We start from the raw sequence: 25,966 nt of genomic DNA on the forward strand, positions 1-25,966 counted from the left end.
TATTTTCCGGCGTATAAGATGACTCTGCGTATAAGACGACCCCCAGCTTTTCCAGTTAAAATATAGAGTTTGAGATATACTCGACTGCAGATTCTCCACCCGGCGTATAAGACGACCCCTGACTTTTAAGAAGATTTTCCTGGATTAAAAAGTACAGTAGTCTTATATGCCAGAATATACAGTATTTCATCAATATTCAGTAGTGAGCTTAGAGTATAATATGAGCATTCCAGGAGTGGGGGAGGTAATCTACTTTAATTACTACATAGTAAACTCTTGGTGTAAGCATTGACTGATATTTCAGTTGAGCTTAATAATCAAGTGCCACCACTTCTTTGCAAAACGGCTGATTATGCTTTTCTAAAATTTGGAGTGGTTTATAAGAACAGTAAGCTAAAGCAAAAACAACAACAAAGATAAAATTAAGAACAAAAGGATTATGTAAAATAGCAATATTAGCAGCAATTGAACTTCAAAGCAGCAATTGCAAAAGCAAGAATCGCAAAATCTCTTATAGGGCTGCTATATGGAATTTCCTGGACATTCGGCCATTGGAAACAGTGTCCAGGCGGAAATTGCTGAAAATTGTGGGAAAATCCAGACTTATGGCAACCCTTAAAAATAGCTCCAAAACTACTTAAAAAAAAAAGTTTTGCAAGAAAAGCTCAACAACCGGATTTTCGCTTTTTGAAATATGGCAACCCTATTTGTCTATGGTAGTCTTCAGGTGTTAGTGCTACATAGGCCTTCACAATCACCTTAAACCCACCCCAGCTCCTTTTTAAAGTATTATCCCCCACTTCAGAAGTCTTAACCATTCCTCCATACAACTTCCATGTGGACACTCTGATATTAGCATTTTTCTTGCAAGTCTGAGATAATCACATGGACAGTATGATTCATGTGAACAGGCCCCGTGATTCTGTAGTCTCACTGTCCCATGTGCACCATTTTTCATTGGGCCTGGAACCCACCGTTTTATTTCATTTAAAAAGAAATGCAAGTTTCTAGCCCTTCACACCTGTGAAAAGAGGTTTGCAAGTAAGCAATGCTTTGGGGAGATTTATAGCATAATAAATTATGGAAGAGAGATATATATGTGCAGGTAAGATAATTCAAGTGATACTTATTTGGCACACACGTATATAGTTTAGATGAAAGACAGCCTTGCAGACACCTGTGGTTGTTGACTCAAGGTTCTTAAAGGGATTCCATGCTGCTTCAACCGCATACCCATGTTGACTATCTCAGGTTATTCCCAGGTCACAGGTGTTTGTAGCAGGGAATAATGCTCTCTAGACGCCAACAGACATACCAGTAGTATTAATCTGGCTAGTCTTTTGCATTATCAATTGTGTGAAGGAGGTGAGTCAAACACAGATTTTACCAGAGTTCCCCCCCCCACTTTGAACCCACATTGCTTGAACACCTACAACAATCATAGACTAAAGTTGTAAAAGGAACATAATGACTCTTGTAGTATCAGACCAAAGGTCAATCTACTCCAGCATCCTGTTTCCAAAAGTGGCCACCCAGATGTTTATTGGAAGCTCACAAATAGAGCATGAAGGCAGCAGCTCTCTGCTGTTGTTTGTTCAGTGCATCTAAGAGGTATCCTCTCAGCTGGTTTACATGTACAGTGGTGCCTCGCAAGATGAAATTAATTCGTTCCGCGAGTGCTGTCGGAGGAAGCGCGGTTTGACAGGGAAAAAATATCACAAAATGTTTTCGTTTTGCGAGTCGCGGCCATAGGGAAATTCATCTTGCGAGTCATTCTTTCGTTAGCGAATGCCTTTCGTCTAGCGAGTTTTTCATCTAGCGAGGCATTTGTCTTGCGAGGTACCACTGTAACACTAAGCCAAACCATGACTTAACACAAATGCTTGAGCATGGAGGCTCCTGGAGAGGAGATTGAAGTTGATTGCAGCCATTTTGCTCCTCCTCTGTTCCTACCGCTGCTTTCCTGCAGTGAGCTAAACCATGGTTTGACTTGGCACGCCATCCAAATCCAAGTTTGTCTCTGTAGGAGTCAAACCATGAGCAATAAGGCATAGAACAAGCCTTCATCCATAGAAACTGTCCTGTGCAAATGTTATAGAAATATGTGTCCTATGTTGTTGTTGTTGTTCAGTCGTTCAGTCGTGTCCGACTCTTCGTGACCCATTGCCCTCTATTTTGTCAATACATCCCCTATTTTTCTGGTGGTGCCTAAGTGCCGGCTCACCTGTAGACAGATCTCCTATCCTCCATGAAGGTATCTAACACTTTTTGAAGTCATCCAAGCTAGATGACTTGTTAGGCTAGTGAATTTTGCATATGTGAAAAAGTAATTTATTTAGGAATGTTGCCAAAATATTTATGGATCATTTGCCAGTAGTCAGAGGTACTATTCAACTAAGTTTAACTTGGAGCAGATTCATTAGAATAAATGAACATGACTAAGTTAGTTCCATTAATTTCAATGGGTTTACTCTGATTAAAACATAGTTGAATACAAGAGAACAGGGACACAATCATTATTGGCTGGGACTAGGCTTGCTGGTGATTGCGACTCTGACTCTGTTGACTATTGAATTTCAGGAATAAAAGAATGGACAAGGTACTACAAAGGACTTTGCTTCGGCTGTTGCTGTTATCACTGCTTCATACCTTGAGCCAAGGAAACAGAAGTAAGTTCCATATATATTATAGATTTCCCTTTACTGCCAAACAGTGCTATTGTTTTCAAACCACTGATAGACAAATTGGTGCCATTTTGTGGGATGCCTCTTGATGCTCTGCAAGAAAGATGGTGGAAAGATATATTATTGTCTTCCTGAGCAACACTGAGTAGGCATAGTAAATCTCATTGCTAGGCAGAATAATTACTGTAAACCATGGCCGTAGCAAGGGGGCGGGGGGCGGGCCACCCCGGGTTCCATAATGGAGGGGGTGACAAATTATCAAGGAACAATTTTTTTGGATTTTTTTTTTTTAATGCCTGCTCCAAAGGTCTTATCTTACTATACTAGGGATTATATAGCTATATATGAAATTTCATGCATATCAGTTAATATCTTAACCCTCCTCCACCAAAATAGCTGTTCACTTAGCTGTTTTCCTATGTCGTGAAGGCTGAAATTTCAGTTCAGGGAGCACTTACTGTTCCCAACCCTAACCCTGTGGAAAGCCATCTAATTAGACTTTAATTTGATTTTGAGATGTTTTTAGGAGGTAATTTAATTATTGTTTGATTTTATACCAATGTTATGTATCTGATATTAGCCACCCTGAGCCCGACTTCGGCCGGGGAGGGTGGGATATAAATAAAAGTTTTTTAATATTATTACTTGTTATTATTCCTTTGTAAGAAAACATGAAATAACGTAAAACCATTTTTGCGGGGGGGGGGGGAATCAATGGGGGGGGGTTGACAAGAAATTTTCTGCACCGGGTACCACCTGACCTTCCTATGCCTCAGGGGGAGTGTGACAAAAAAAAATTTGCCCCCAGGTACCAATTTACCTTGCTACGCCTCTGCTCTGAACAACAAAATATAGTGGGCTTAATAGATGGTGCACACAGTACAGGGCAGTGGCTAAAAGTCTATTTTTGTCATTGTATGTAATGCATGAACCTAGCCTTCCCCAACGTGGCACCTTCCAAATCCTTCGTCCCCAATCAGCATGGCCAATGGTTGTAATCCAAAACATCTGAAGGTCACTAGGACAGGGAAGGCTCGTGCCTATTATTTAGATCCACAGTTGCAAAACGAAACAAGCTTATTCCTGCAGGTGAAATTGATATCTGTATTCTCATTGTATTGCATTTCTCACCTGAAATTCTTCTTATCTGCACCAAAGCCCTGAGAAACAGCTTTCACATTGGCCCAGTTCACATAAACAGTGGTGCCTCGCAAGACAAGATTAATTCGTTTTGCGAGTGCTGTCGTCTAGCGAAAATTTCGTCTTGCGAAGCATGGACGGGGAAAGCGTGGTTTGACGAAGAAGAAAAAAGCGAAAATTTTTCGTCTTGCGAGTTGCGCCCATAGGAAAATTCGTCTTGCGAGTCACCCTTTCGTTAGCGAATGCCTTTCGTCTAGAGAGTTTTTCGTCTAGCGAGGCATTCATCTTGCGAGGTACCACTGTAATACTAAGCCGAACTATGGCTAAATGTGAATGAGGGAATCTGCAAGTGCATGGAGCAAACATCTTGGCCATCTCACTCCTCTCCCATTTCTTCTGCTTCCATGGTACCTGGAGTTAAGTCATGGTTTGGTTTGGTTTGGTTTGGCTTAGCATTATATCTGATCCTGGGCTCATGGTTTGTCTCACTGCTAACCACAAGTTGTAATTAAGATCTATTATTGACTAAAACTGTGTGTAGGCAACGTGGGTGGCGCTGTGGGTTAAACCACCAAGCCTAGGGCTTGCCGATCAGAAGGTCAGCAGTTCAAATCCCCGCGATGGGGTGAGCTCCCGTTGCTCAGTCCCTGCTCCTGCCAACAAATAGGTACCGCTCCAGCAGGAAGATAAACAGTGTTTCTGTGCGTGCTCTGGTTCGCCAGAGGCAGCTTAGTAATGCTGGCCACATGACCTGGAAGCTGTATGCCGTCTCCCTCGGCCAATAAAGTGAGATGAGCACCGCAACCCCAGAGTAATCCGCGACTGGACCTAATGGTCAGGGGTCCCTTTACTTTTAACACTGTGTGTGTCCTGCAAAGGAAATGAGAAGAGAGCCAGAATGGGACTAGGACAGAGTCCCCTTCTTTCTCCATTGCTAGACCAGTCTGGTTTCCTGTGTTTCTGACTTGATGCTCTTGTCTCCTAGATAACCGTTGTGTGGCTTCCAGGGCAAAAAGCTGCACTGAGTGTATCCAAGTGAGCAAGGACTGCTCTTTTTGCAGTGATGAGGTAGGAGCTTTTTATAAAACTGTTGAATTGTTGTCTTGATGCGTACAGATCTCAAAGCTCCAAATTTCACCTGAGTTTTGGCCACAATCTCACAGCCTCCAATGCTGCATTCCTGGGCAATATCAATCCTGATTACACAGGTGATGTGTGTTGAGCCTCTACTCTTATGGTCCTGCTGACTCTAATGTACCTGTATGCCTTTGGATGGGGATGCATAACGTTTAGTTTCATCCCTCTCACTTCTAAATAGATTATTGCTCTACACACTCTAAGGAGTCCTTGACATGTGCATGCTTATCATTTGATAACTACAACATCAAGTACTGATTTGTATGTTTGTATGAGCAAGTGAAAGTTTCATATCACTTCAAACACAGTTCTCTTCAGTGGGCTAAATTCGCAATCATAACCACCGTACTTGACCTGAGAGTAAACCTTATCAAATTCAGTGGGACTTATTTCTGAGTACACATGATTTTGGATTACAGCCTAAACTGCTAGTCCTCAAATGTTACAACAACAATGCAGGGCTAGTTCATACAATGTGTGTAAATTACTTGAGTGTAATCTTCCCCAGTGTCCAGCATCCCCAGCCAGCAGGTTCAAGGGTTAAGGTTGATGTGGATTGTATTCCAACAACACCTGAAGAGCAAAGGTTGGTGAAGGCTGATTAGGGCCTCAGTGATTGGTAGCTGAATTCCCCCCCCCCCATTAAAAAGCAATGTGTGAGAGAGATGATGTGAACTTTCCAGCTCTGATGTTCCAGGTTGTAGCCAGGTGGTATGTTAGTGTCATATAGAGTAAGGATGGAGAGCAAGAACTTGGATTTACAGTCATACCTTGGATTTCAAACGCCTTGGCTCCTGAACAAATCTGCTCCCGGTCAATTGAAACCCGGGAGTAAATGTTCCGGTTTTCAAACAATTTTCGGAAGCCAAACGTCTGGCATGGCTTCCACGGTTTCCAATTGGCTGCAGGACGCTCCTGCAGCCAATCAGAAGTCACGCCTTTGTTTCTGAAGGGTTCCGGGAATCGAACGGACTCCCAGAGCGCATTCTGTTCGAGAACCAAGGTATGGCTATACTCTCTTCACACTGTTGCAAACCTACCTCTCTAAGTTGCAGTTACAGGTAGATGCAGGAATTTCTCATGGGACCACCGCATCCTACCCTCAGTCTAACATGGAGGCAGATAGTAAGGTAAATGCTTAAAAATAGATAATAGCATGTATTTTCTAAATGTGTGTATCATTGTTATACATTTTCTTTTGCCCTAGAACTTCAAAGAGTACCGCTGTGATTTCAAAGACAACCTATTAAAATACGGCTGCAGTAAGACCAGCATAGTCTTCATGGAAGGAGAGATGCTAACAAAATCGGTGAGTGGAGAGGAAGTCATGTAAAGATGGGATTTGTTGTTGTTGTTTAGTCGTGCCCAACTCTTCGTGACCCCATGGACCAGAGTACACCAGGCACTCCTGTCTTCCACTGCCTCCCGCAGTTTGGTCAAACTCATGTTGGTAGCTTCAAGAACACTGTCCAACCATCTCATCCTCTACCGTCCCCTTCTACTTGTAGCCTCAACATCAGAGTCATTTCCAGGGAGTCTTCTCTTCTCATGAAGTGGCCAAAGTATTGAAACCTCAGCTTCAGGATCAGTCCTTCCAGTGGGCACTCGGGGCTGATTTCCTTAAGGATGGATAGGTTTGATCTTCTTGCAGTCCATGGGACTCTCAAGAGTCTCCTCCAGCACCATAATTCAAAAGCATCAATTCTTCGGCAATCAGCCTTTTTTATGGTCCAGCTCTCACTTCCATACATCACTACTGGGAAAACCAGTACTGGGAAAACCTTTGTCGGCAAGGTGATGTGATACAGACATAATAAAACAATTCCACGCACCTGAATCACTGTCTAGAATTGCCAAAAGCCAAGTTTGCTTGCACACCTTCCCTAGCTTCTTTTTTTAAGTCAATAGGCTTAAGGGGAGGGTTACATAATTGGTCCAGACATCTTGTACATACATATAAACAGTGTTTCTGTACACTCTGGCTTCCGTCACGGCATTTGGCCAGAAGCAGTTTAGTTGTGCTGGCCACATGACCCGGAAAGATGTCTATGGGTGGACACTGGCTCCCTCAACCTGAAGCAAGATGAGTGCCGCACCTCATAGTCATATTTGCCTGGACTTAACCATCCACGGGTTCTTTACCTTTACCTTTTTTACATACTTATAGCATTGTAAATTTAGTTAATCTCTTATTTGTCATGAATCAGTTCTCTCCCTCTCTGATCTGCTGTTAAAACCAAAAATGCAACATGACTGCTAAATCTTCTGAGGATTACTGGTGTCTCCTCTGGCAGGAATTTAAGATTGATACATCTCTGAAGAAAACACAAGTATCCCCGCAGAACATAGCAATAAAGTTGAGAGCTGGCGAGGAAGCTAGCTTTGACGTGGATGTGTTTGAGCCCAGTGAATCTCCTGTGGACCTCTACATTCTCATGGACTTTTCCTATTCCATGCGCGACGACTTGGACAACCTTAAAACAATGGGCCAACAACTGGGTGAGAATTAAAAACTTATAAGCTGTGGGAAACAGCAGGCTGCAATGTCTGAGTGCACTTGGCAAAAGACAGGGCTGCCCCTACCATTAGGCTGAAGGAGGCAACCATCTCAGGCAGCAGATCCTGAGGAGTGGGGCATTCTTTCCCCTTTGTTGGAGGACAAAGGTGTGTGCACGCACCATACAACCTCTTTTGAAGCCCCAAACTAGCCTGCTGCCCTCAGGTGCAATGGAAGTGTATTATGGAATCCGGACTACATTGTGGAAAAAGTATGTTTCAAGCAGAGGACTAAGGCTGCAATTCTAACCCCACTTACCTGGGCGCAACCCCCATCTAATTCAACAGGATTTATTTCTGAGCAGACATGGTTAGGATTGCAGCTTTAATCTAAGTGTGCCAGGACATCTTCACTTACTTGCTCCTTTCCCTCTTTCTTCCTGCCAGCAAATTTTTTGACTCAGCTAACCAGTGATTATACTATTGGCTTTGGCAAGTTTGTGGATAAAGTTTCAGCCCCACAGACAGATATGAGGCCTGAGAGGTAAGTGAAGGTGGTGCACCCAGGGGATATATTTGTGAATTAACTATTTAGGATCCATAGCTGCCTTCTTCATTGTTTTTAGTGGATGGGTGTGAAAGATATAAAGTGAATAAGCCTTGTAGCTTAAGCTAGCCTGTTTCTAATACTCATGAATATGCCCCTTCTCCAAACTGTGCTGTCTTACTTCACCATATCCATTCATGACTGAATCTTGTGTATGTCAGTTGACTGACTCATGATGAATATTTCTTTTTAATATGCGTTCTTTCATTTTGCAAAACAGTTGCGCACCCCAAATATAAATGGGGGGATTAAATTTATATCCCATCTTTCCTCCAAAACAAAGGAAAACAGTCGGTGTCTTCCTGCATCTGAAGAAATAAACTTATGCCTAAGAACATTTTGGTCACAACTCATTTGTTAATCTTTATTTACCGTATTTATTTTGGTGTTTCAGATCACAACACATGACTGTTCTTCTATAATAAATTTTATTAAACTGTATGGCAGATGACTGAGGTCCTTCCCTACAAGATACAGAGGCGGTGTTTCTGATATCAACTTGCTGGTAGTTGATTATAAAGCCTTTGCTATTCTTTTTACATTCAGACTTCGTGAGCCTTGGACCGGTGCTGACCCACCCTTCTCGTTTAAGAATGTCATCCGCCTAACCCATGATATCAATAAATTCAGCCAAGAGTTAATGATGGAGCAAATATCAGGGAACTTGGATGCCCCAGAAGGTGGATTTGATGCCATATTACAAACTGCTGTTTGCAAGGTGAGCCAAGAGGTTGCTGAGGAAGGCATAGATAGATAAAGCAATTAACTGAGTGTAAGATGGATATAGGCCTTTCTTAGCCCCTCATCAAACTGTGAGATCAATGAGAATATTTAGGCCAAAGCTTTGCTTTAACGACCAGCACATGGTAATGCTTGTGTCTTGCTAGAATCTGGTTGAGTTTTAGAACGGACTAGCTGTTATCAAGCCATAGCTGGAGTTAGAACATTACAATTTAAACAAACTCCAAAATTTGTAGTTCAGCTGGAGCTTTATTAGGACCCACAAAAGTGTGGCAGGTTCTCTAGAACTTTTCATCAAGCAGGCAGTGAGAAATGAATGAGGAAAAATGAAAAACCAAAACTTATAAAAATTAGACTGATGGAAGTAGCCATGAGGTCAGCTTGTAGACTCTTTTTCCAGGATAGAGAATGCAGACTGAATAAGTCCCTCCCAGGTGTAACAGATATCAGGTTACACACCTGGGATTCTGGGTGTATTTTATGTTTAATTTTCTGGAAGTGTTTTGAAGATATAATTTAAAAAATGGTTAATTATTGCTTAACAATAATAATTATTAAATAATAATAATAATAATAATAATAATAATAATAATAATAATAATTTGTTATTAAATAATAATTACTGTTGATTTGTTACTTTAGTGTAAATGGTGTTTTAATTATGTACTATGGTTATTGTTTTTCAACTGCTATTCTGTTGTAAACCACTTTAAGTACAAACTTGTGAGAAATGTGCTGTATGCATAAAGATGGAGATAATGGTTTGATTAGAAGCTGAAAGACATATTAAGGTTAAAAATAAATAAATACCAGAAGTGCCTTAGAATGGAAGCAGAACACATGGTGAATTCAGGGAGCTATACCTTGTCAATAGTTAAGAGATAAGAGCTGAGGAGACAAGATAAGAGAGAAGTGACCAGATACTGTCAACATAAGCACAAAACAATTGATGAAGTTTCCAGACCTCTCAGCTAACCTTGGGCTGGTCTGCATGTTGGAAGTGACACCCAGCGGCTGCAAGCTTTATTGACTTAGCTAGAGAAGGGGTTGACACAGAAACTTCTGCCATGGTGTGAATGGCTACAACCTGCTTCTGGCCAACCTGCTTCATCTTTCTGAGTAGATTAAATCCCTCCACAATGTTGAATCTACACCCTTTTGTTTTTCTCTTTGCCCACAGGAGCAGATTGGCTGGCGGGAAGACAGCACTCGTCTCCTGGTGTTCTCCACCGAGTCTGCCTTCCATTATGAAGCTGACGGTGCCAATGTCCTTGCAGGAATTATGAGGAGGAATGATGGACACTGCCACCTGAACAGGACAGGAAGTTACACCTTTGACACCAAGCAGGATTACCCCTCTGTACCCGCACTTGTGAAACTCCTGAGGCAGAGCAACATCATCCCCATATTTGCTGTCACCAACCACTCTTACGATTACTATGAGGTGAAAAATAGCAGTGGGCAGACAGTGGGTGTTGGGTGCTTGGATGATGTCAGAGGAGAAACTGAGAGGTGTGTTTTTAAGCCACTGGCAGTTGACACTGGCCACCATTGCCTGCAGACAATGACCTTACAAGGAAGCCAGTTTAGGCATTTACTGCTGGACAAAAAGCTCCACTCTCCTCCTCCAGCAGCAAAAGGGCTACATGATCTGACTAGGGAAAGGAGGCCATCAAGTCATTGTTGTTTGGGAAATACGCTTTGAATTATCCAAGAATGCTTCAGCAGATGAGCTTTTTCTATTTTTTTCAGCATCTCCTTAGTTTCCACATTGAAGTGGAGATATTGTGGGTTTTCACTGTCTTCTCTAGTATATGTCCAAATGTGCTTCGAGTGTTTTCTTTCTTATGTTCCTCATCCTAGAAATGTTATTCTGCTATTCACTTTCTTCTCTGTGAAACACTGCAATATATTCCCATAGGAATATATGGGTAGTGTGACTCAGTGCACAGGTGTAGGAATCAGATTACCTTCAGGTACTGCATATCCTCTCACCCAACAACTTGGTAACAGCAGATTCAATAACATAGCCTGTTTCAAAGCAGCGGTGCAATCTATTTTTGTAATGCAGTGGGGACACCCAGTGGTTAGTTGGATAATCCCAGTCAGGAATCAGACCAGGATGTCTTTTGTTTCACACAACAGATTTCCATCTGCAAGTGGACCAAGCTACATGTTATCCTGAGATATCCATGACTGATTATCTGATAAGTTTTTTTTAAAGAATATAGAACAAGCCCTACTGGATCAGACCTAAGGTCCTTTTTAACTACCATCATGTTTCCTTCAGTGATCAGCCTGATGTTTCCAGGAAGCTAACCTGCAGGGTAAAAAGACAATAGAGCAGGTGCAGAGAACGTTTGCTCCTCCCCAGAAGTTGCTCCTCCAAGAAGTTCCTAAACTATAACTCCATGATCCCTAGCCATTGGCCATGGTTGCTAGTTGCTAGGGCTGATGGGAATTATAGTTCAGCAACATCTGGAGGAGCTTTAAGTTTTCCCACCCCCGCAATAGAGTGAACAAATGCTTTATCTTAAATCTAAGTCCTAGAGGGATAGGGGTTTGAGGACCAAACTAGACATGTGGACTTTGCAAAGGAAATTAACTTGCATGCTGATTGTTATGAAAATAGCAGTCTTGGGGAAGGCTATGAGGGTGGAGAGGGGAGGATTTAAATATTTCTCTTCCTGCCATGATCCTGGCAAAAATAGCCTCTCCAAAGCTGCTATTTTCATTTCAAAGCAAGTTCCCATTGGTCCCACTGAAATGCACATTGCAGTTTCCAAGAGACAGTTTTGATGATTCTGGCAAGAACAGAAATAGTTAAACTTTCCCTTTAATTGCATTCATGCAATTAGCATCACGGTTAGCATGGCCCTAAGAATATTTTTTCTCTATCCACTTTCTCTATGCCATGGATAATTTAAATATTTTTAAATTAAAGATGCACAGAGAATGAGGGTATTTTAACTCCTTCCTTCCAGGCCATGTTCCCACTCTAAAGCCCCTGCTAAGCTGCTATTTGTTCCCTGGGAGGAAATTTCAGATGTGTGATACAGATTTGTGTTTTCCTCTTGAAAAGCAACTCACAGCTTGAGGGTGTTGGACAGGGGATAGGGTTTAATGTCCCAGCCTCCACACCACTTTCCTAATTAAATTAGCACATGCACACACTGCTGTGTGTCTGTTTAAAAGACCAATGGGAGAGAAGTCCTGGATCCTCATGGCATAATGTGTGCTTTGGCCCTAAGATTCTCAACCTTCATTGGATCTAGCACTGAGTGTTGGCTTGACCTACTGGCATGAGGCTCCCCAGGATAATCGCAAAGATGCTGCAGCTAAAAGAATGCATTGGCCGGTGTGGGTAGCATATTCAGTTGGTGTTATGACAATTGCACTGGCTGCCTACTAGCTTCCATGCTCGCTTCATGGTATTGGTGTTGACTGATAAAGCATTTCGTGTCCTATCCCAAACAACTAGCCTCTGCCCCCAAATCCCCTTCTCTCCACCTGTTCATTAATATCAGCTAGGGAGGCCATTAATCAGAATGGCCTCTTTGAGACGGGCTAGAATGGGGACAGGACAGAACCATTCCTTCACAACAAGAGGTTTTGCTACTGTCTTTGAAATGCACATTCCATTGTAGAGACCCAACCCAGTGAAAATTAACCATAACTACATCCTGTTGAAATCAATGGGAAAACACCACAGCTAATATTTGCTGTGTTGTTGTGACCTGTGTCTAGTGTTTCTCAGCAGCGAAAATTCAACTACAATAGTAAGATAAAGGTATATGCTCAATTACTGTGTATAACAAGGTACTTAACTATGTTGCTTTCTCTGTTGTCCATTTAAGGTTGTAACAGAACTTAAATATTTAACTAATTCACTGCTTTTTATTTTTTAATAGAAACTGCACACTTATTTCCCAATTTCTGAAATTGGGAGGCTGCAAGAAGATTCCTCTAATATTGTGGACTTGATTGGTATGGCTTACAGGGTAAGAAGCAACATCAGGAATCTGTCCTGTCTAGGAATGGAAAATAAATTCAATTTTGTGTGTATTTTAATGAGAAGCTGCATATTTTTCACTTCTCAAATCAATGTGTGAACCAAAACACAGCTAGCCTTTGACATTTGTACTTCACTGAATTTTGCGGTGACAATACAACTCAAGGAGCAAATTAATAGAGCCCTCCTCTGTGGACATGGTTGGACATTATAATGTGCAAATCCTATTATTATAATCTAGGGAGAACCTCTGAATTTGGTATGTTTCAGTTCTGTTCATTTATTCCCTCCCTGCCTTTCCCAGCGTATTAGTTCCAAGATGGACATTCGAGCTTTTGGCACCCCAAAAGCCATGAAAACAGAAATAACATCTGAGAAGTATGAAAAGACAGAGTCTGGCTCATTCAATATTGTCCGTGGTGAAGTGGTAAGCCCTACCTCCCCTTTGTATTTCTGTCTTCCTCATTCACTCACTCTTGACAGGGACAGGGCCGGCCCAGCCATTAGCCTGGTGGTGAAGCGACAACAGTATTGGCACCGATTTTTAGCGTGATCTCCCCCAAAATTGGCAAGAACTCACATGAAAGCCGTGCTGATGCCAGCGCTGCTTCTCTGCCAGTAGCAGCAGTGGTAGGGTAAGCAGCAGCAAGTATGGTAGTATTGGTGGTGGCGGCAGCAGAGCACGGCAGCACTTCCTGTTTTGCCTCAAATGGCAAAATGCGATGCACCATCCCTGACCTGGGCATTCAGATGATGCCACTGAGTCCAATCATTTCCAGAAGAATGGAAGAGTAGAGCAGTCTCCATAGATGCAAATGACTTTAGAGCTACTAATTGTTTGTAAATGGGAGGGAACACATACCATTCAACACATATTCAACATAAGTGGTTGCCGCCATTGTATGACCCCATTGATGTGTGTTTTATTAAATCAAACTTTTAATTAGCACTAAAATACTTTCCTTTTTTAAAATAAAGTATAGCTGTATAATATTATGTCATGATGATATCTATCCATCCATCCCTTTCTGGCAACCATCATTAACCAGGTTGCTAAAAATGTGTTGTTGTTGTTGTTGCTTTGACGATCACTCATAGCCAAATAAGATTGTCTTTCATGAACACGGTCTTCACAGTGAGTCTGTATGTGACTGTGGAGGCCAATTCTGGATCCACACGTCCTTCCACAGTGGGGACATAGGTTTTTTGGTGTGAGTTTATCATGGTGAGGGTTTACCAAAAGTGCCTTCCTCTTAGCACGTTTCTCTCTTTCATCATGAGTTCGAACGTCTTCAACGTCCATGACACCTTTGGTAAAGGCTGTTCTCCAATTGGAGCACTCACAGGCCAGTCTTTCCCAGTTGTTGGTGTTTATACTTCATTTTTTAGATTTGCCTTGAGAGAGTCTTTAAACCTCTTTTGTTGACCATCAGCATTACGCTTTCCATTTTTAAGTTCAGAATAGAAATTGCATACAGTAATTGCATTGTACTGTTATAGCACTGTAAGACAAGCAGCAGCAGCAGCAGCTACAACATAGCATGACTGTGTTAAGAGTTATTCCTCCATTTCAGGGAAAAAAGGCAGGAAAGTGTTTTACTGCTAATAAAAAGATTGATTTTAAAAAACAGGGTTGAAGAAAAAGGCACTCGCCACAAGCTGCCCTGGTTTCCCTCAGGAGGAAGGGCAGGATATAAACTGAATGAATGACTAGCAAATGTGTGTTGCTGACCTTCAAATGGGCCCACCCACAGCAGCTACGCCACACCTGATAGGATGGGCAGGACAAAGTAGGACTCACACAGAAGCACAATACCCCTACTAGTGTGGAAAGTCAATTGCAATTCACTTTTAGTTCAGAACTTGAGAGCAATGATTAGGTAGCACCATCTGGAAGCAGCCATTAACAAAAACTGTTCAGGACAGGAAGAGCAGGGCCCCATATCCCATACCACCACCACGTTGTGTAGGTTTTCTGGTTGTATCTCCATCCCACCCAGCTACTTATACATGGGAGGGGGGGATGCTGCCAGCCAGTGTGGTGCAGCATCCCGAACATATGCTTCATATCCACCTTGGAAGCAAGTTAGCAATATCTGTTTCCTTGTTTCTACGTGTTCAGCCTTGTACCTCGCCGTTCACCTTCCAGATTGCTGTTTAAAGTGGCATATCTCTCTTGTCTTTCTCTCTTTGGATCAATCCAGCAAATGAACAGGACTTCTCTCTTCCATCTAGGGCAGATTCAAAGTACGTGTGAAAGCTCATGAGCAAGTGGGTGACAAGCATGTCTGCAGTCTCCCGGAGAAAGATCGGGATGGCATTTTCCACATTAAGCCCTCCTCTTTCGGTAACAACGTGGAGGTAGCAGCTTCAGTCATTTGCGACGCCTGCCCCTGTGAAATGGTACTTCTTTGTTCTCCTTTTTGGTTGTCCTGCCACAAGAATGGCTCCAGATATTAATGTTATAGGAAGCCTGACTCTTGTATGAGCTCTTTAGGTTTGCATATACTGTAGAAGCAAAGCTAGAGGCTACCGTTATTTATTCTCTAAAGGACACGTGATTAAATCTGATCCCCTAGAATAAAGTTCAGTAACATCTCTTCTCTTTTACTCTGCAGCAACAGGAAGTCCTATCACCTAGGTGCAACTTCAGGGGGAACTTCGCCTGTGGAGAGTGTGTTTGCAATGCAGGCTGGTAAATACCTCATCCTTATTTTTTTATTAAGTGGGGTGTGTATTTTCTATTTCCTTCAGCAGAAATCATCAGTTGATTGATTGTGCCCTGCCCTTCCTCCAATCTGGAACACAGTGCAGCTTCGAATAATAAGCATAAGGACAACTGTATAAAATAAAACACAAAAACACCAGATATCAATAAAATGCGGCAGTGCAGCAGCAGCAAAATAATAACAATAATAATAACCGTGGGACCAGTAACTTAACCCAAATAATTCATCCTCCAAACTACCAGACGATAAACTACTGGTTTATTGTTGTTTTATAAATCTTGGTTAATGGCAACCATGGTTCAACGTTACGTGTATACCTACCCAGCATGTTCACTGCTTATTGCATACAGAGACGGACCTGATTGACCGATTGTGTGGTAATTGGTGCCTTAGGAATATCCTGTTCAGGAAACCACTTCAAAATATTTTGGTTATTGCAAATGTTCTATTTATTATACTATATTTCTGGATAATACTCCCACTTTTAGTATTAATCTTTAGTAGAGTGGGTCCTTTCCCCCCGCCCCATAGATGTCCTGGGAGTCCAAAAAGGGAGCAGTATAGGGCAGGAGAGGTTCCCTACTGATGTTAAACACCCACACCCCACTTAGTTGTAAAATGTTGGGTTGCTGAATAACCTACCATCCCCAAACTCCAGCAGTCTAGCAAGGGACGTGGTTATCACGTGCACCCTTGCTTCTGCTGCTGGGAGTATCCCTGGGAGCAGAGGGCAACACAAGGAGCCCTCCCTTTCCCTCCCCTGTGAAGCAGGCAAAAACTGTGTGGCCAAATCCTACCTCTTGGGTGTCACTTTCCTGGCCCCTCTCTTCATCTTCCAATTCCACTACGAATAGGGGGCAGGAAATTTTTAGACTCAAATATATGTTGGACTCATGCTGTCTACTTTTCTCTGAGCCAAAATATCACCTCTCAGTAGTCACCCCATGGCAAAGAAAGGTTGAGCTGTGGCCACTTATTATCATTTCTTTGCACCATGCCTTCTAAGCACCGTGCACCAAATTTCAAGGACAAAGACAGGACCCTGTTCCCCCTTGCAGTCACACAGTCTCTACATTTTGTCCATTGGGGTCCTTTCAGCTCTCCAAGATGTCAGACCTTCGAGGCCTTTCTCAGTCTTTGTCTTGACTTCCTTTCTCCATGACAGGCGGGGAGCTACGTGTAACTGCTCTACCACCTCCTCTACTGACGATGCAGCCTGCATACGACCAGGGGATACGGAGCCTTGCTCAGGGCAAGGTGAATGCCTCTGTGGGCTATGCGAGTGCTATTCTGAGAGTCGGACCCAGCGTTTTGAGGGCCGCTTTTGTGAATTTGACAATTTGCAGTGTCCCCGCAGTTCCGGATTCCTCTGCAACGGTGAGTGAGGCCTTCTGGAGCAGTGACCAGGCTTCAGGTCTGCCCTCAGGTGGTTACAACTTTCTGCTGCAGGCTAAGGCTATACACCTGAATCCATTTACCTGAGAGTAAGCCTTCTTGAATCCAACAGGCCTTAGTAGGCACACTTAGCATTGCACCGTAAACTCACGTTCTCAGATGCTTGTGAAATCACACCACAAATAGATAATGGATTATAGAGGATTCACTATTGTGTTAATGGCTGAATAGAAGAGCCTCCCCAAACCTATTGCCCCAGTTATAAAGCTTATGGTGTTTGAGTTTTTCTGCAGGCTATCACACCTTCCTCATATTCTTTGCCTTTGAATCCCCCTAGGCTTGTACAGCTAATGCCAAGAAAAGCCTTTAATGGTTGGTCATAGATCTGTCATCTTCTCTTTGAAAGCCTCTAGAGGGCATCAGTTACACTCTCAAGTGAAGGGAAAACAAAAGGTGTTTTCGTGATCCATTTCTGTAGAGATTAGCCCAGTGACACAGTGGGCAAAATACTGTGTTTTTAAAACAAATTCCCTGCATTCACTGTGTCTGGCTGCAGCCAAGGTCAGATTGATGTTGACCTGGGCATTAGTGGTTTCCTAAAAACTATGTCTGAAGTTAAGTCCCAAGTATGTGTGGTTAGGATGGCAGTGTGAATAGAAACATACTATGGATTCTCTGGTTCACCTTTCCCTTTCCAGTACAAGACCATGTTGTTATCTTTGTGCATCAACCTTTATGAAATGTAGGAGGCATACTCAATGAATCCATCAAGTAGAAAACACAGTAGCTTAACATTCCCCACTTCTTTGTCTTGATTACAGTCATTTAAAGCTTCTGAATGGTTTGCGCTTCTACCACATTTGGATAAAGACACCCTTAAATGCTTCACGACACAGATTTTCTCTACCCCTGTTGCATATACATCTTCCATGGCCTTGTTGTATAGCTGTTTTTCAACAGTACTCACTTAATGACCCAAAATTGTGATCCTTCGATAGATAAAAATGTTAGGACTTCCTCCATAATTTCACATTACAGTGGTACCTCGAGTTACAAATGCCTCAGGTTACAAACGCTTCAGGTTACAAACTCTGCTAACCTAAAAGAGTTACCTCAAGTTGAGAACTTTGCCCCAGGATGAGAACGGAAATCGTGTGCCGGCAGCGAAGTGGCAGCAAGAGGCCCCATTAGTGAAAGCACGCCTCTAGTTAAGAACAGTTTCAGGTTAAGAACGGACCTCCGAAACGAATTAAGTTCGTAACTAGAGGTACCACTGTACATACCTTTATCTGAAGTCAACATTTGTGTCCCCCTTATAATGCTCCTGCAGCCACGGCGTGAGATGGTCTTATATTTATTGCAATACATTTTATTGTTTTCATTCATCTTATTCATAATTTTTCTAAACACAAAATATCTAAGATACAAACAACAACACAACAACAAACCCCCAAAAGCTCCTGACATAACTATGGGCATTGTGGCACTTTGCCAAAGATGTGAACCTTGACTATATCAGCCATGTAAGTGTAGGCTGCGTTCTATGAAACCCTATCCTTGTTTCCTTCCTCTATGCAGATCGGGGGCGCTGCTTCATGGGTCAGTGTGCATGTGAAAGTGGTTGGGAAGGCCCTGGCTGTGAGTGTCCCACAAGCAATGAGACTTGTATCTCCAGCAGTGGGGTAAGTTATTCCCCCCTGACCTTCTTAGAAAGATAAACAAGGGGGATATGAAGCTGTATTCCTTCATGTGCAACAGCCTGAAGACCAGAGAGAGTTCTGCTTAAATAGACGGCTGGGTGACTTCAAAGTTGATGTAGCAGGGCTCATGCTTTGCATTTGGATGTTCCAAAATTCAAGTCCTCACTTCTCCAGGCTCTCGGGAAAATTCTTTTCGAGACCCTGGGCAAGGTGTTGCCAGTCGATAATAATGGACTTGAGCTGGTAGACTAATTAATGGATTTAAGGCATCTTCAGAGTGGGGGGGGCACAGATAACTCCCTTATGCTGAGTCAGACCTAGGACTTTCTGCATGCAAAGCAGATGCTCTACCACTGAGCTAAGACCCTTCCCGGGATGAAGTGGTGATTTGTTTTTTTTTTGTTTTTTGTTTTTTTTTTTTTTTTGCCCAGCATTATGCTGTATAGAAGAGGCAGCGGAAAAGTTTAGCCACAAGTGTCCAGACACGGGTGGGCGGTGAGCATGCCTCACTCCCTCACTTTTGATAACCCAGTTTACTCACAGAACAGCCATCTTATGTGGCTTGGCTTGTTCACCAAATCCCAGGGAATTGTATCTACCCTGCAAAACTGCATGAAATTGCACCATTCAGTTGCCTCTTTACACCCACCCTCCATCTGCTGATGTGCCCACTAAGGCCATTTCCTACTCTACTTTTGTGCTCTGAGAACTGGGGAACTCGACTAATAAGGGAGAAGTAAGGCACGGGTATAGGGACGTGGGTGGCGCTGTGGTCTAAACCACAGAGCCTAGGGCTTGCCGATCAGAAGGTTGGCAGTTCGAATCCCGTGACGGGGTGAGCTCCCGTTGCTCGGTCCCTGCTCCTGCCAACGTAGCAGTTTGAAAGCATGTCAAAGTGTAAGTAGATAAATAGGTACCGCTCCGGCGGGAAGGTAAATGGCATTTCCGTGCGCCGTTCTGGTTCGCCAGAAGCGGCTTAGTCATGCTGGCCACATGACCCAGAAGCTGCACGTCGGCTCCCTTGGCCAGTAAAGTGAGATGAGCGCCGCAACCCCAGAGTCGTTCGCGACTGGACCTAATGGTCAGGGGTCCCTTTACCTAAGGCACGGGTATGAAGTCTGTTTTTAGCTTATTTTATGAAGTCAGTTTTTGCAGCGGTTGTTAAGCCAGAGATAGTGTTCAGAATATGCAACCTGTTTATTTTACACACGTGAGGAATATGAAGGCATTTTAGTCCAAACTCTGATCTGCCATTTTGAGTAATCTAGGCCACCATTTAGCTATTATGAATTGTTTGCTTAAGTCCACCTTCTTCCCAAGATACTGACAACTATGTATTACTGTTTGCAAACTTTTAAGAGTTGATAAGGATTTTTAAGAGATGCAAGGAAAGATTCCCCTGATTATCCAAAGGGTTCTTTCCCCCATGTTTAACTTTCCTCTTGGCTGTGGGGTGGGGGGATATCCTCAACTGAATTTGGGTAAGGTTTTGCCATTTCAGAATAGAAGATGATGTATCACCTGAAAATCAGCTTTCAGTACTTGCCCTTGTCTCTTGCAGATTCTTTGTAATGGGCGCGGGAGATGTGAATGCGGCAGATGCATCTGTAGTAACCCCACCCTCTACATTGAACCCACCTGCGAAACCAGCTACGCCCTGGTAAGCTCTTAGATGAAGCCAGTGACTTTAGGGGGTCAGCATGCTTAGAGTGTTAAAAAATCCAATGACTAGGAGGACTTTGGGTCAATTCTTATGCTATATTTGAAAGATTATTATTTGTGCTCTTAAAACTCTTTAAAACCACATTTACTCTTCCTTATGCCTCTCATGCATATTTGACAAATAGAGATCACTGCAAATGTAGCCACACATGGACATTCCCTTGCTCCTGCTTTCCCCTGTTAATATGAACTTCCCCGGCAGCCCTTATTTATGATGTCTCAATTACAAGCCAGACCAAACAAAAGATGGGCACACTCTATCTACAACAGCAAATTTCTACTTTTTATTTATGATTTTCAATTTTATACATTTCAGTAATTTTACAATCCTTTTTAACATTTTGAAACTCTACTTCCTTCCCCCTCTTTCTGCGGTTTAAAAAAAAAATATTTTCCTTTTATTCCAAATTAACTGAACAGAATCACTTATTCATCTACTTTAAATGTATACAGTCATACCTTGGTTGACAAACACCTTAGCAGTTGAACGTTTTGGCTCCCAAACGCCGCAAACCCGGAAGGGTGTGTTGCGTTTTGCGAACGTTCTTTCGGAAGCTGAACATTCAGCGGGGCTTCCGTGGCTTCTGATTGGCTGCAGGAAGCTCCTGCAGCCAATCGGAAGCCGCACCTTGGAAGTTAAACAGACTTCTGGAACTGGTACGACTGTACTCTCATAAAACTGCAGGTTATTACAACAATCCTGCCAATGTTCTTATCTGTTTACAGTTTATTTGTAAATTTTCAATAAACCATTTCCATTCATATATATATATATATATATATATATATATATATATATATATATATTTGTTTGTTTGTTATCTTGATTTCTTATTTTTCTGGCAAGTTTTGCCATTTCTGCATATTCCATTATTTTTTGCATCCATTCTTCTTTCGTCGGGACTGCAACAGGGAATTTCCCGATTATTTATTTGCCACCGTAACAGCTTCTTTCACAAGAGAGCTCTCTGCAACTCGCAGCACAGTGATTAATCTAGCCCTGTGTGTCTTATGTATTCCACACAACAACTTATTCCTTCTCCCCTTCCTGTTCTCCGATGAGATAAATGTATGTATTGCTTTCAAATGCTCTTCCAAAAGTGAAATGTTCTACCTCTGCTGGTCTTTCACTTTGTCTCTGCAATACTTCTATAGACTGATGACCTCTCTCTGGTGAACAGGGCTACCGGCATGTGTGTGGAGAAGATGTCCGAACCTGTGTTCAGTGCCAGGCTTGGGGGACTGGAGAGAAGAAGGGAAAGAAATGTGAAAAGTGCCCTTACAAGATCCGAGTAGTGGATGAACTGGAGCAAGGTACCATGATTTCCTTGATGTTCAGCTGTAGGCCAAAGAGCATGAGTGGTCAACTTGTGGCTATCCATATGTTCCTGGGCTACAACTCCCATCCTCCCTAGCCATAAGGTTTGCTGGCTGGGGTTGATGGGAGCTGGAGTCCAGCAACAACTGGAGGGCCACGGGTTCCCTATCACTGGCACGGATAGCAGTCCTGCATTGGTGGAAACAAAATTGTGTTCAGTGTAAGAGATAACGAACATTAGAGACATACGCTCCAACAGTCCCAAAGACTTTCAGTGTTTTTGGTTACCTTCTCGGGCAAAACCACTGTCCCTGTTTTGGCCTTTGGGGGGATTTCTTTTTAAAATGTTGTTAGTGTAAATAGCTAGAGTTGACATACTTTAGGGGCTCTGCTCCCCTGCACCAGAATCTTTAGAAGTAAAATTTCCTGTGTGCGCATGTGCATCTCAAGTGCATGTACATTTAGATGCATGTGCACAAACACTGAAACACCAGGCAGTGGACAGCCTGCTACTTCGCACACTGCAAGTATATTTTGAATCATTAAAACATATTATCATGCAATTATATTTTTTGAATATATCATTTTCTTAACCAAAAAGCAGATGCCATTCTGTCTTTTAAAGCAGTACAAGGCAGACTATTGCAGAGCAAATTAATACGGTGCAAAATAGACAGACTAAAGCCTATGGCATTACAGCTGAGGCTGAGAGCTTGGGAAGTGGTCTTTGGTATGAGACGAATAGGGGCATTTCCCCATATTACCATCCGTGAAATTTCTACAGAGTATGAAACTGTAGCCTTAGAGCTGTGTTGTGTTCATCACAGGGGAACTGCATGATGGCTTAATGTAATGACTGTCACACATCAGCTGTCCTGAACAGAGCTTCCTTATCAACAGCCCGCTACTTATTTCAGGAGACATATTGATCAGTGTTCACCAACTTGTGTATTGCTATCTCTTGCAGAAGCAACTGTGGGCCATTTCATCGCAAAGTGTAGTAGAGTAACCATGGAATGAGCACAGGGCCATGCAACACCACACACTAGCCCCATCTTGCACTCACATCTAAACATGGTGAACATGCTTGCATCACTACCTATGTATGAATAATACACATTATGCTTCCTCTGCCTATTTTTAAAAGGATAAATGCGTACACAGTTGCACATTGGGGTGTACACACGTTCACCATATTAAGATGGTACATCAAACCAAGTGTGTGTCTTGGTTCCAAGGGAATAGCCTTCAGTTCATACGGTTCACTGATGGCATGAACAGGCAAACCTTAGCCGTAGAGAACGGTTGCCTTGTTAAAGACAGTGCGCGCTGTATCACATTTCTGACTAAGCTACTACCTTCTGGACAGTGGAACATCAGCCTGCTGTTTCTCACTGCCCCAAAGACTGGTGTAAGAGTTCAATGAAGCCCTGCCTGATGTGGCTCCCAAAGTCTTCAGAACAATGTTTTTTCTTCGCTCCTGTGTTGGTGGCAATAAAGACAATCTCAGGAATGTTGAAGATGTTTTGGTAACATTTTATAAAATTTCTTTGTCTCTGCAGAGGAAGATCTAAATACAATTTGTTCGTACCAAGATGAAGAGGATGACTGCAGGTACCACTACCGCATGGAAGAGGATTCCAACCCAGAGTTAAATGGCACCATTATTGTGCAAAGGAAGAAAGGTAAGTAATGATGTTCTAGGGAGAGATGCAAGACTGAGGCAGCTCTTTTATCTCTTTCCAGAATTGTAGTCAGAGTTGTACACTTGGATAGTCTGAGATCTTCTGAGGCATCTTTTAATAATGAAGGCTTAACTAACTCCATTATGCAGATTTCTAGCCAAAGTCAAATCTGCGAACCTGATTTCTGATCATAACAGGATCTTCTGCCCCTTAGAAAGCTATCTTAGACATTTGGTCCATCTAACTTGACTGGCAGTGGGTCTCTGGGGTGTCAGACAGAAGTCTTTCCTGGCTCTTCCTGGAGATCCCAGATCCTGTGAACTTCTGCATGGGAAGTAGGAGCTCAGTCACAGAGCTTAGAGCCTTCCCATCATCTTGCCCCCTTACCTGCAGAGACAGCCCTATACTTAGGTAAAATTAGGCAGCAGATACTGGAGAGAGGCAGTGAGATTCTGAAGGACACAGCTTTCTGCCTTCAAGCACAATGGAGGACATTGCCTCTTCTTTGTTGTTGAAGTAAGATTCATTTGCCAGTCTAATTGGATTCTGTAAGTGGAATCAAGAGTGGCTGGGGGACAATCTTATCCTTTGCCTCAGGCAGAAAATTTCTTAGGCCAGCCCTGCCATAAGAAACGGCTGTAATTGAGTGGTATAGTATCTGCTTTGCATGCAGAAGGTCTGACGGGAAATCCCTGACACCACCAGGTAGGGTTGGGAGAGAGCCTCTGGGTAGGCAGTACTGAGCTAGATTGGCCAATGGTCTCACTCGGTATAAGGCAGCTTCCTCTGTTCTTCATCTGTTTCCCCTGCTGTGCCCAAATTCTGTTAGTTTCCCAGCTACCCCTGCCTAACCATGAAGGTTTTCCTGTTGTTACAGAGTGCCCATCAGGAAGCTTCCTTTGGCTTATCCCATTAGTCATTTTACTGATGCTCCTCCTGGGGCTGCTTCTTCTGCTGTGCTGGAAGTTCTGTGCTTGTTGCAAGGTAAGATCCAAGACTTCCACCCTGCAATGAGAAAGGGGAACTTCAGATGGAGTAATTGGTGGCATGGGTGTGATCTATCTAGCCAAGGTTGGCGAATGAGAGAGAACTTGCCTAATGTAGAGTTCTGGGGAAGTGAAGGCATGTGCTAAGCAAGAGTCTAGAGACACCAGTGCAGATACAGTTCAGGATGCAGGAAGTAAAGGCAGGTCAAGCAACAGTCAGGTTCCAACAAGGCAGTGTCAGAACATAGGGGAAGTTCAGGTAGAACAAGAAAATCTGAGGGCCAAAGGACAAGTAGGTAGGGAGAACCCTGGATAGCTCTAAGTGGCACCTGAGCTGAAAATCAGACCAGGCAGGCTTGAATGTTGCTGTGTAGCTTCTCCTGAATTGCAAGCCCCATCCCTGATGAGTGGATCCTCTGGTCTCACCTACCCCAGGGGAAGATGTTTGTCCTCCTACCCATAGTTTTGTTTTTTCACCGTCATGTTAAAAAGAATTACCTCTCTAACTATTGCTGTTTTTCTTTTCGACACTTAGGGTTGCCTGGCTCTGCTGCCCTGTTGTGCACGAGGTACCTTCTTTTGAACTTATATGTGGTCTTTGGGGTGGGTGAAGCATTGCATGGGGACGGGGAGAGGAAGCCCTAGATACTGTAATTGGCAGCTGAGTTAGCCACTTGTTTTATCTGCCCCTGAACACTGCTAGGCAACTGCTGTCTGCGGTCTCAAGGCAGGCAAGGATTTTCTTACCAGATGTCCTTTGGTTTTGGAGATGTGAAGTATCGCTATCTGAAGCCTCACATCATCAAAGCACACACATGGCATTGAATCGTGTGATTCCCTAGATAGTAAAGGATAAGGCCTGAGGCAAAATTCTGAAGCCTGTCTTGTTAGGCAGAACAGAGCCAGGACTACTACTGGAGCTCTGATTACAGTGTCCTGGAACATGGCAGAGGAGCCTCTGTCACACAAGAAACTACATCAACAGTAACCTCAGATTAAGCCATTTGTGTGCAAATTTATTAGCTTGCATTTTGGGGGCTTGCTCCACACTAATCTCTTAGCAGGTAAGCTTGTAGACTTTTCTTACTCTCAGTCATGTTGCCTGATGGACACAGGAGTGGTTAGGATGGGCTCTGCATTCATTCCCTGGAAAACAAACAGCCAGACTTGACTGACATTTGTATCAGGAAAATATTCCCATATGAGAGTACTGTATATACTGTAGGGAACCATGGTCAGTCAGGAGTGCTCTTTACCATGTACCCATATTACCACCCTGAGATCCACAGATGAAGGGTTGTATACAATTAATTAATTAATTAATTAATTAATTAATTGCAGTGTGTGTGTGTGTGTGTGTTTAAAAAAAAATCTCAGTACACCAAATGTTTAGTTTCTGGCATATAGAATATGGGTAAATGCTAAAAATGTAACATGTGAATCAAACAAAAGGCATAGAAACAAGGACCATTGTTATGTGAACATAGAGGCCCACAGGTCAAAGGGGGGGCAAGTGATTGGCAGCAATAATACAGCCTGTTGCCAGCAACCTGAATTCCATTTACCCAACTAGAAGTGGCTCTCATCTAGGAAAAATCCTGGGGAAACCTTGCT

At 42.9% G+C, this 25,966-nt stretch overlaps 1 protein-coding gene across 10 annotated transcripts in view; it reads left to right on the forward strand.

Moving 5' to 3' along the window:
- ITGB4 (integrin subunit beta 4) overlaps window positions 1–25,966 on the forward strand; it is a 70,410-nt gene that overhangs the window by 16,010 nt on the left and 28,434 nt on the right. For all 10 annotated transcript variants that reach the window (XM_033139329.1, XM_033139328.1, XM_033139334.1 and 7 more), the window contains exons 2-19: window positions 2,581–2,669; window positions 4,810–4,892; window positions 6,169–6,270; window positions 7,256–7,460; window positions 7,905–8,001; window positions 8,611–8,782; window positions 9,986–10,249; window positions 12,717–12,806; window positions 13,122–13,244; window positions 15,053–15,220; window positions 15,436–15,512; window positions 16,712–16,923; window positions 18,520–18,623; window positions 20,203–20,301; window positions 21,545–21,677; window positions 23,244–23,366; window positions 24,244–24,350; window positions 24,888–24,921. In XM_033139329.1, coding sequence (XP_032995220.1) covers window positions 2,591–2,669; window positions 4,810–4,892; window positions 6,169–6,270; window positions 7,256–7,460; window positions 7,905–8,001; window positions 8,611–8,782; window positions 9,986–10,249; window positions 12,717–12,806; window positions 13,122–13,244; window positions 15,053–15,220; window positions 15,436–15,512; window positions 16,712–16,923; window positions 18,520–18,623; window positions 20,203–20,301; window positions 21,545–21,677; window positions 23,244–23,366; window positions 24,244–24,350; window positions 24,888–24,921 — 2,272 coding nt within the window. In that variant the 5' untranslated portion in view covers window positions 2,581–2,590. The remainder of the gene's footprint in view (window positions 1–2,580; window positions 2,670–4,809; window positions 4,893–6,168; window positions 6,271–7,255; window positions 7,461–7,904; window positions 8,002–8,610; window positions 8,783–9,985; window positions 10,250–12,716; window positions 12,807–13,121; window positions 13,245–15,052; window positions 15,221–15,435; window positions 15,513–16,711; window positions 16,924–18,519; window positions 18,624–20,202; window positions 20,302–21,544; window positions 21,678–23,243; window positions 23,367–24,243; window positions 24,351–24,887; window positions 24,922–25,966) is intronic.

This window comes from Lacerta agilis, chromosome 2, assembly GCF_009819535.1.
Source record: "Lacerta agilis isolate rLacAgi1 chromosome 2, rLacAgi1.pri, whole genome shotgun sequence".
In the NCBI taxonomy this organism is placed as follows: Eukaryota; Metazoa; Chordata; class Lepidosauria; order Squamata; family Lacertidae; genus Lacerta; species Lacerta agilis.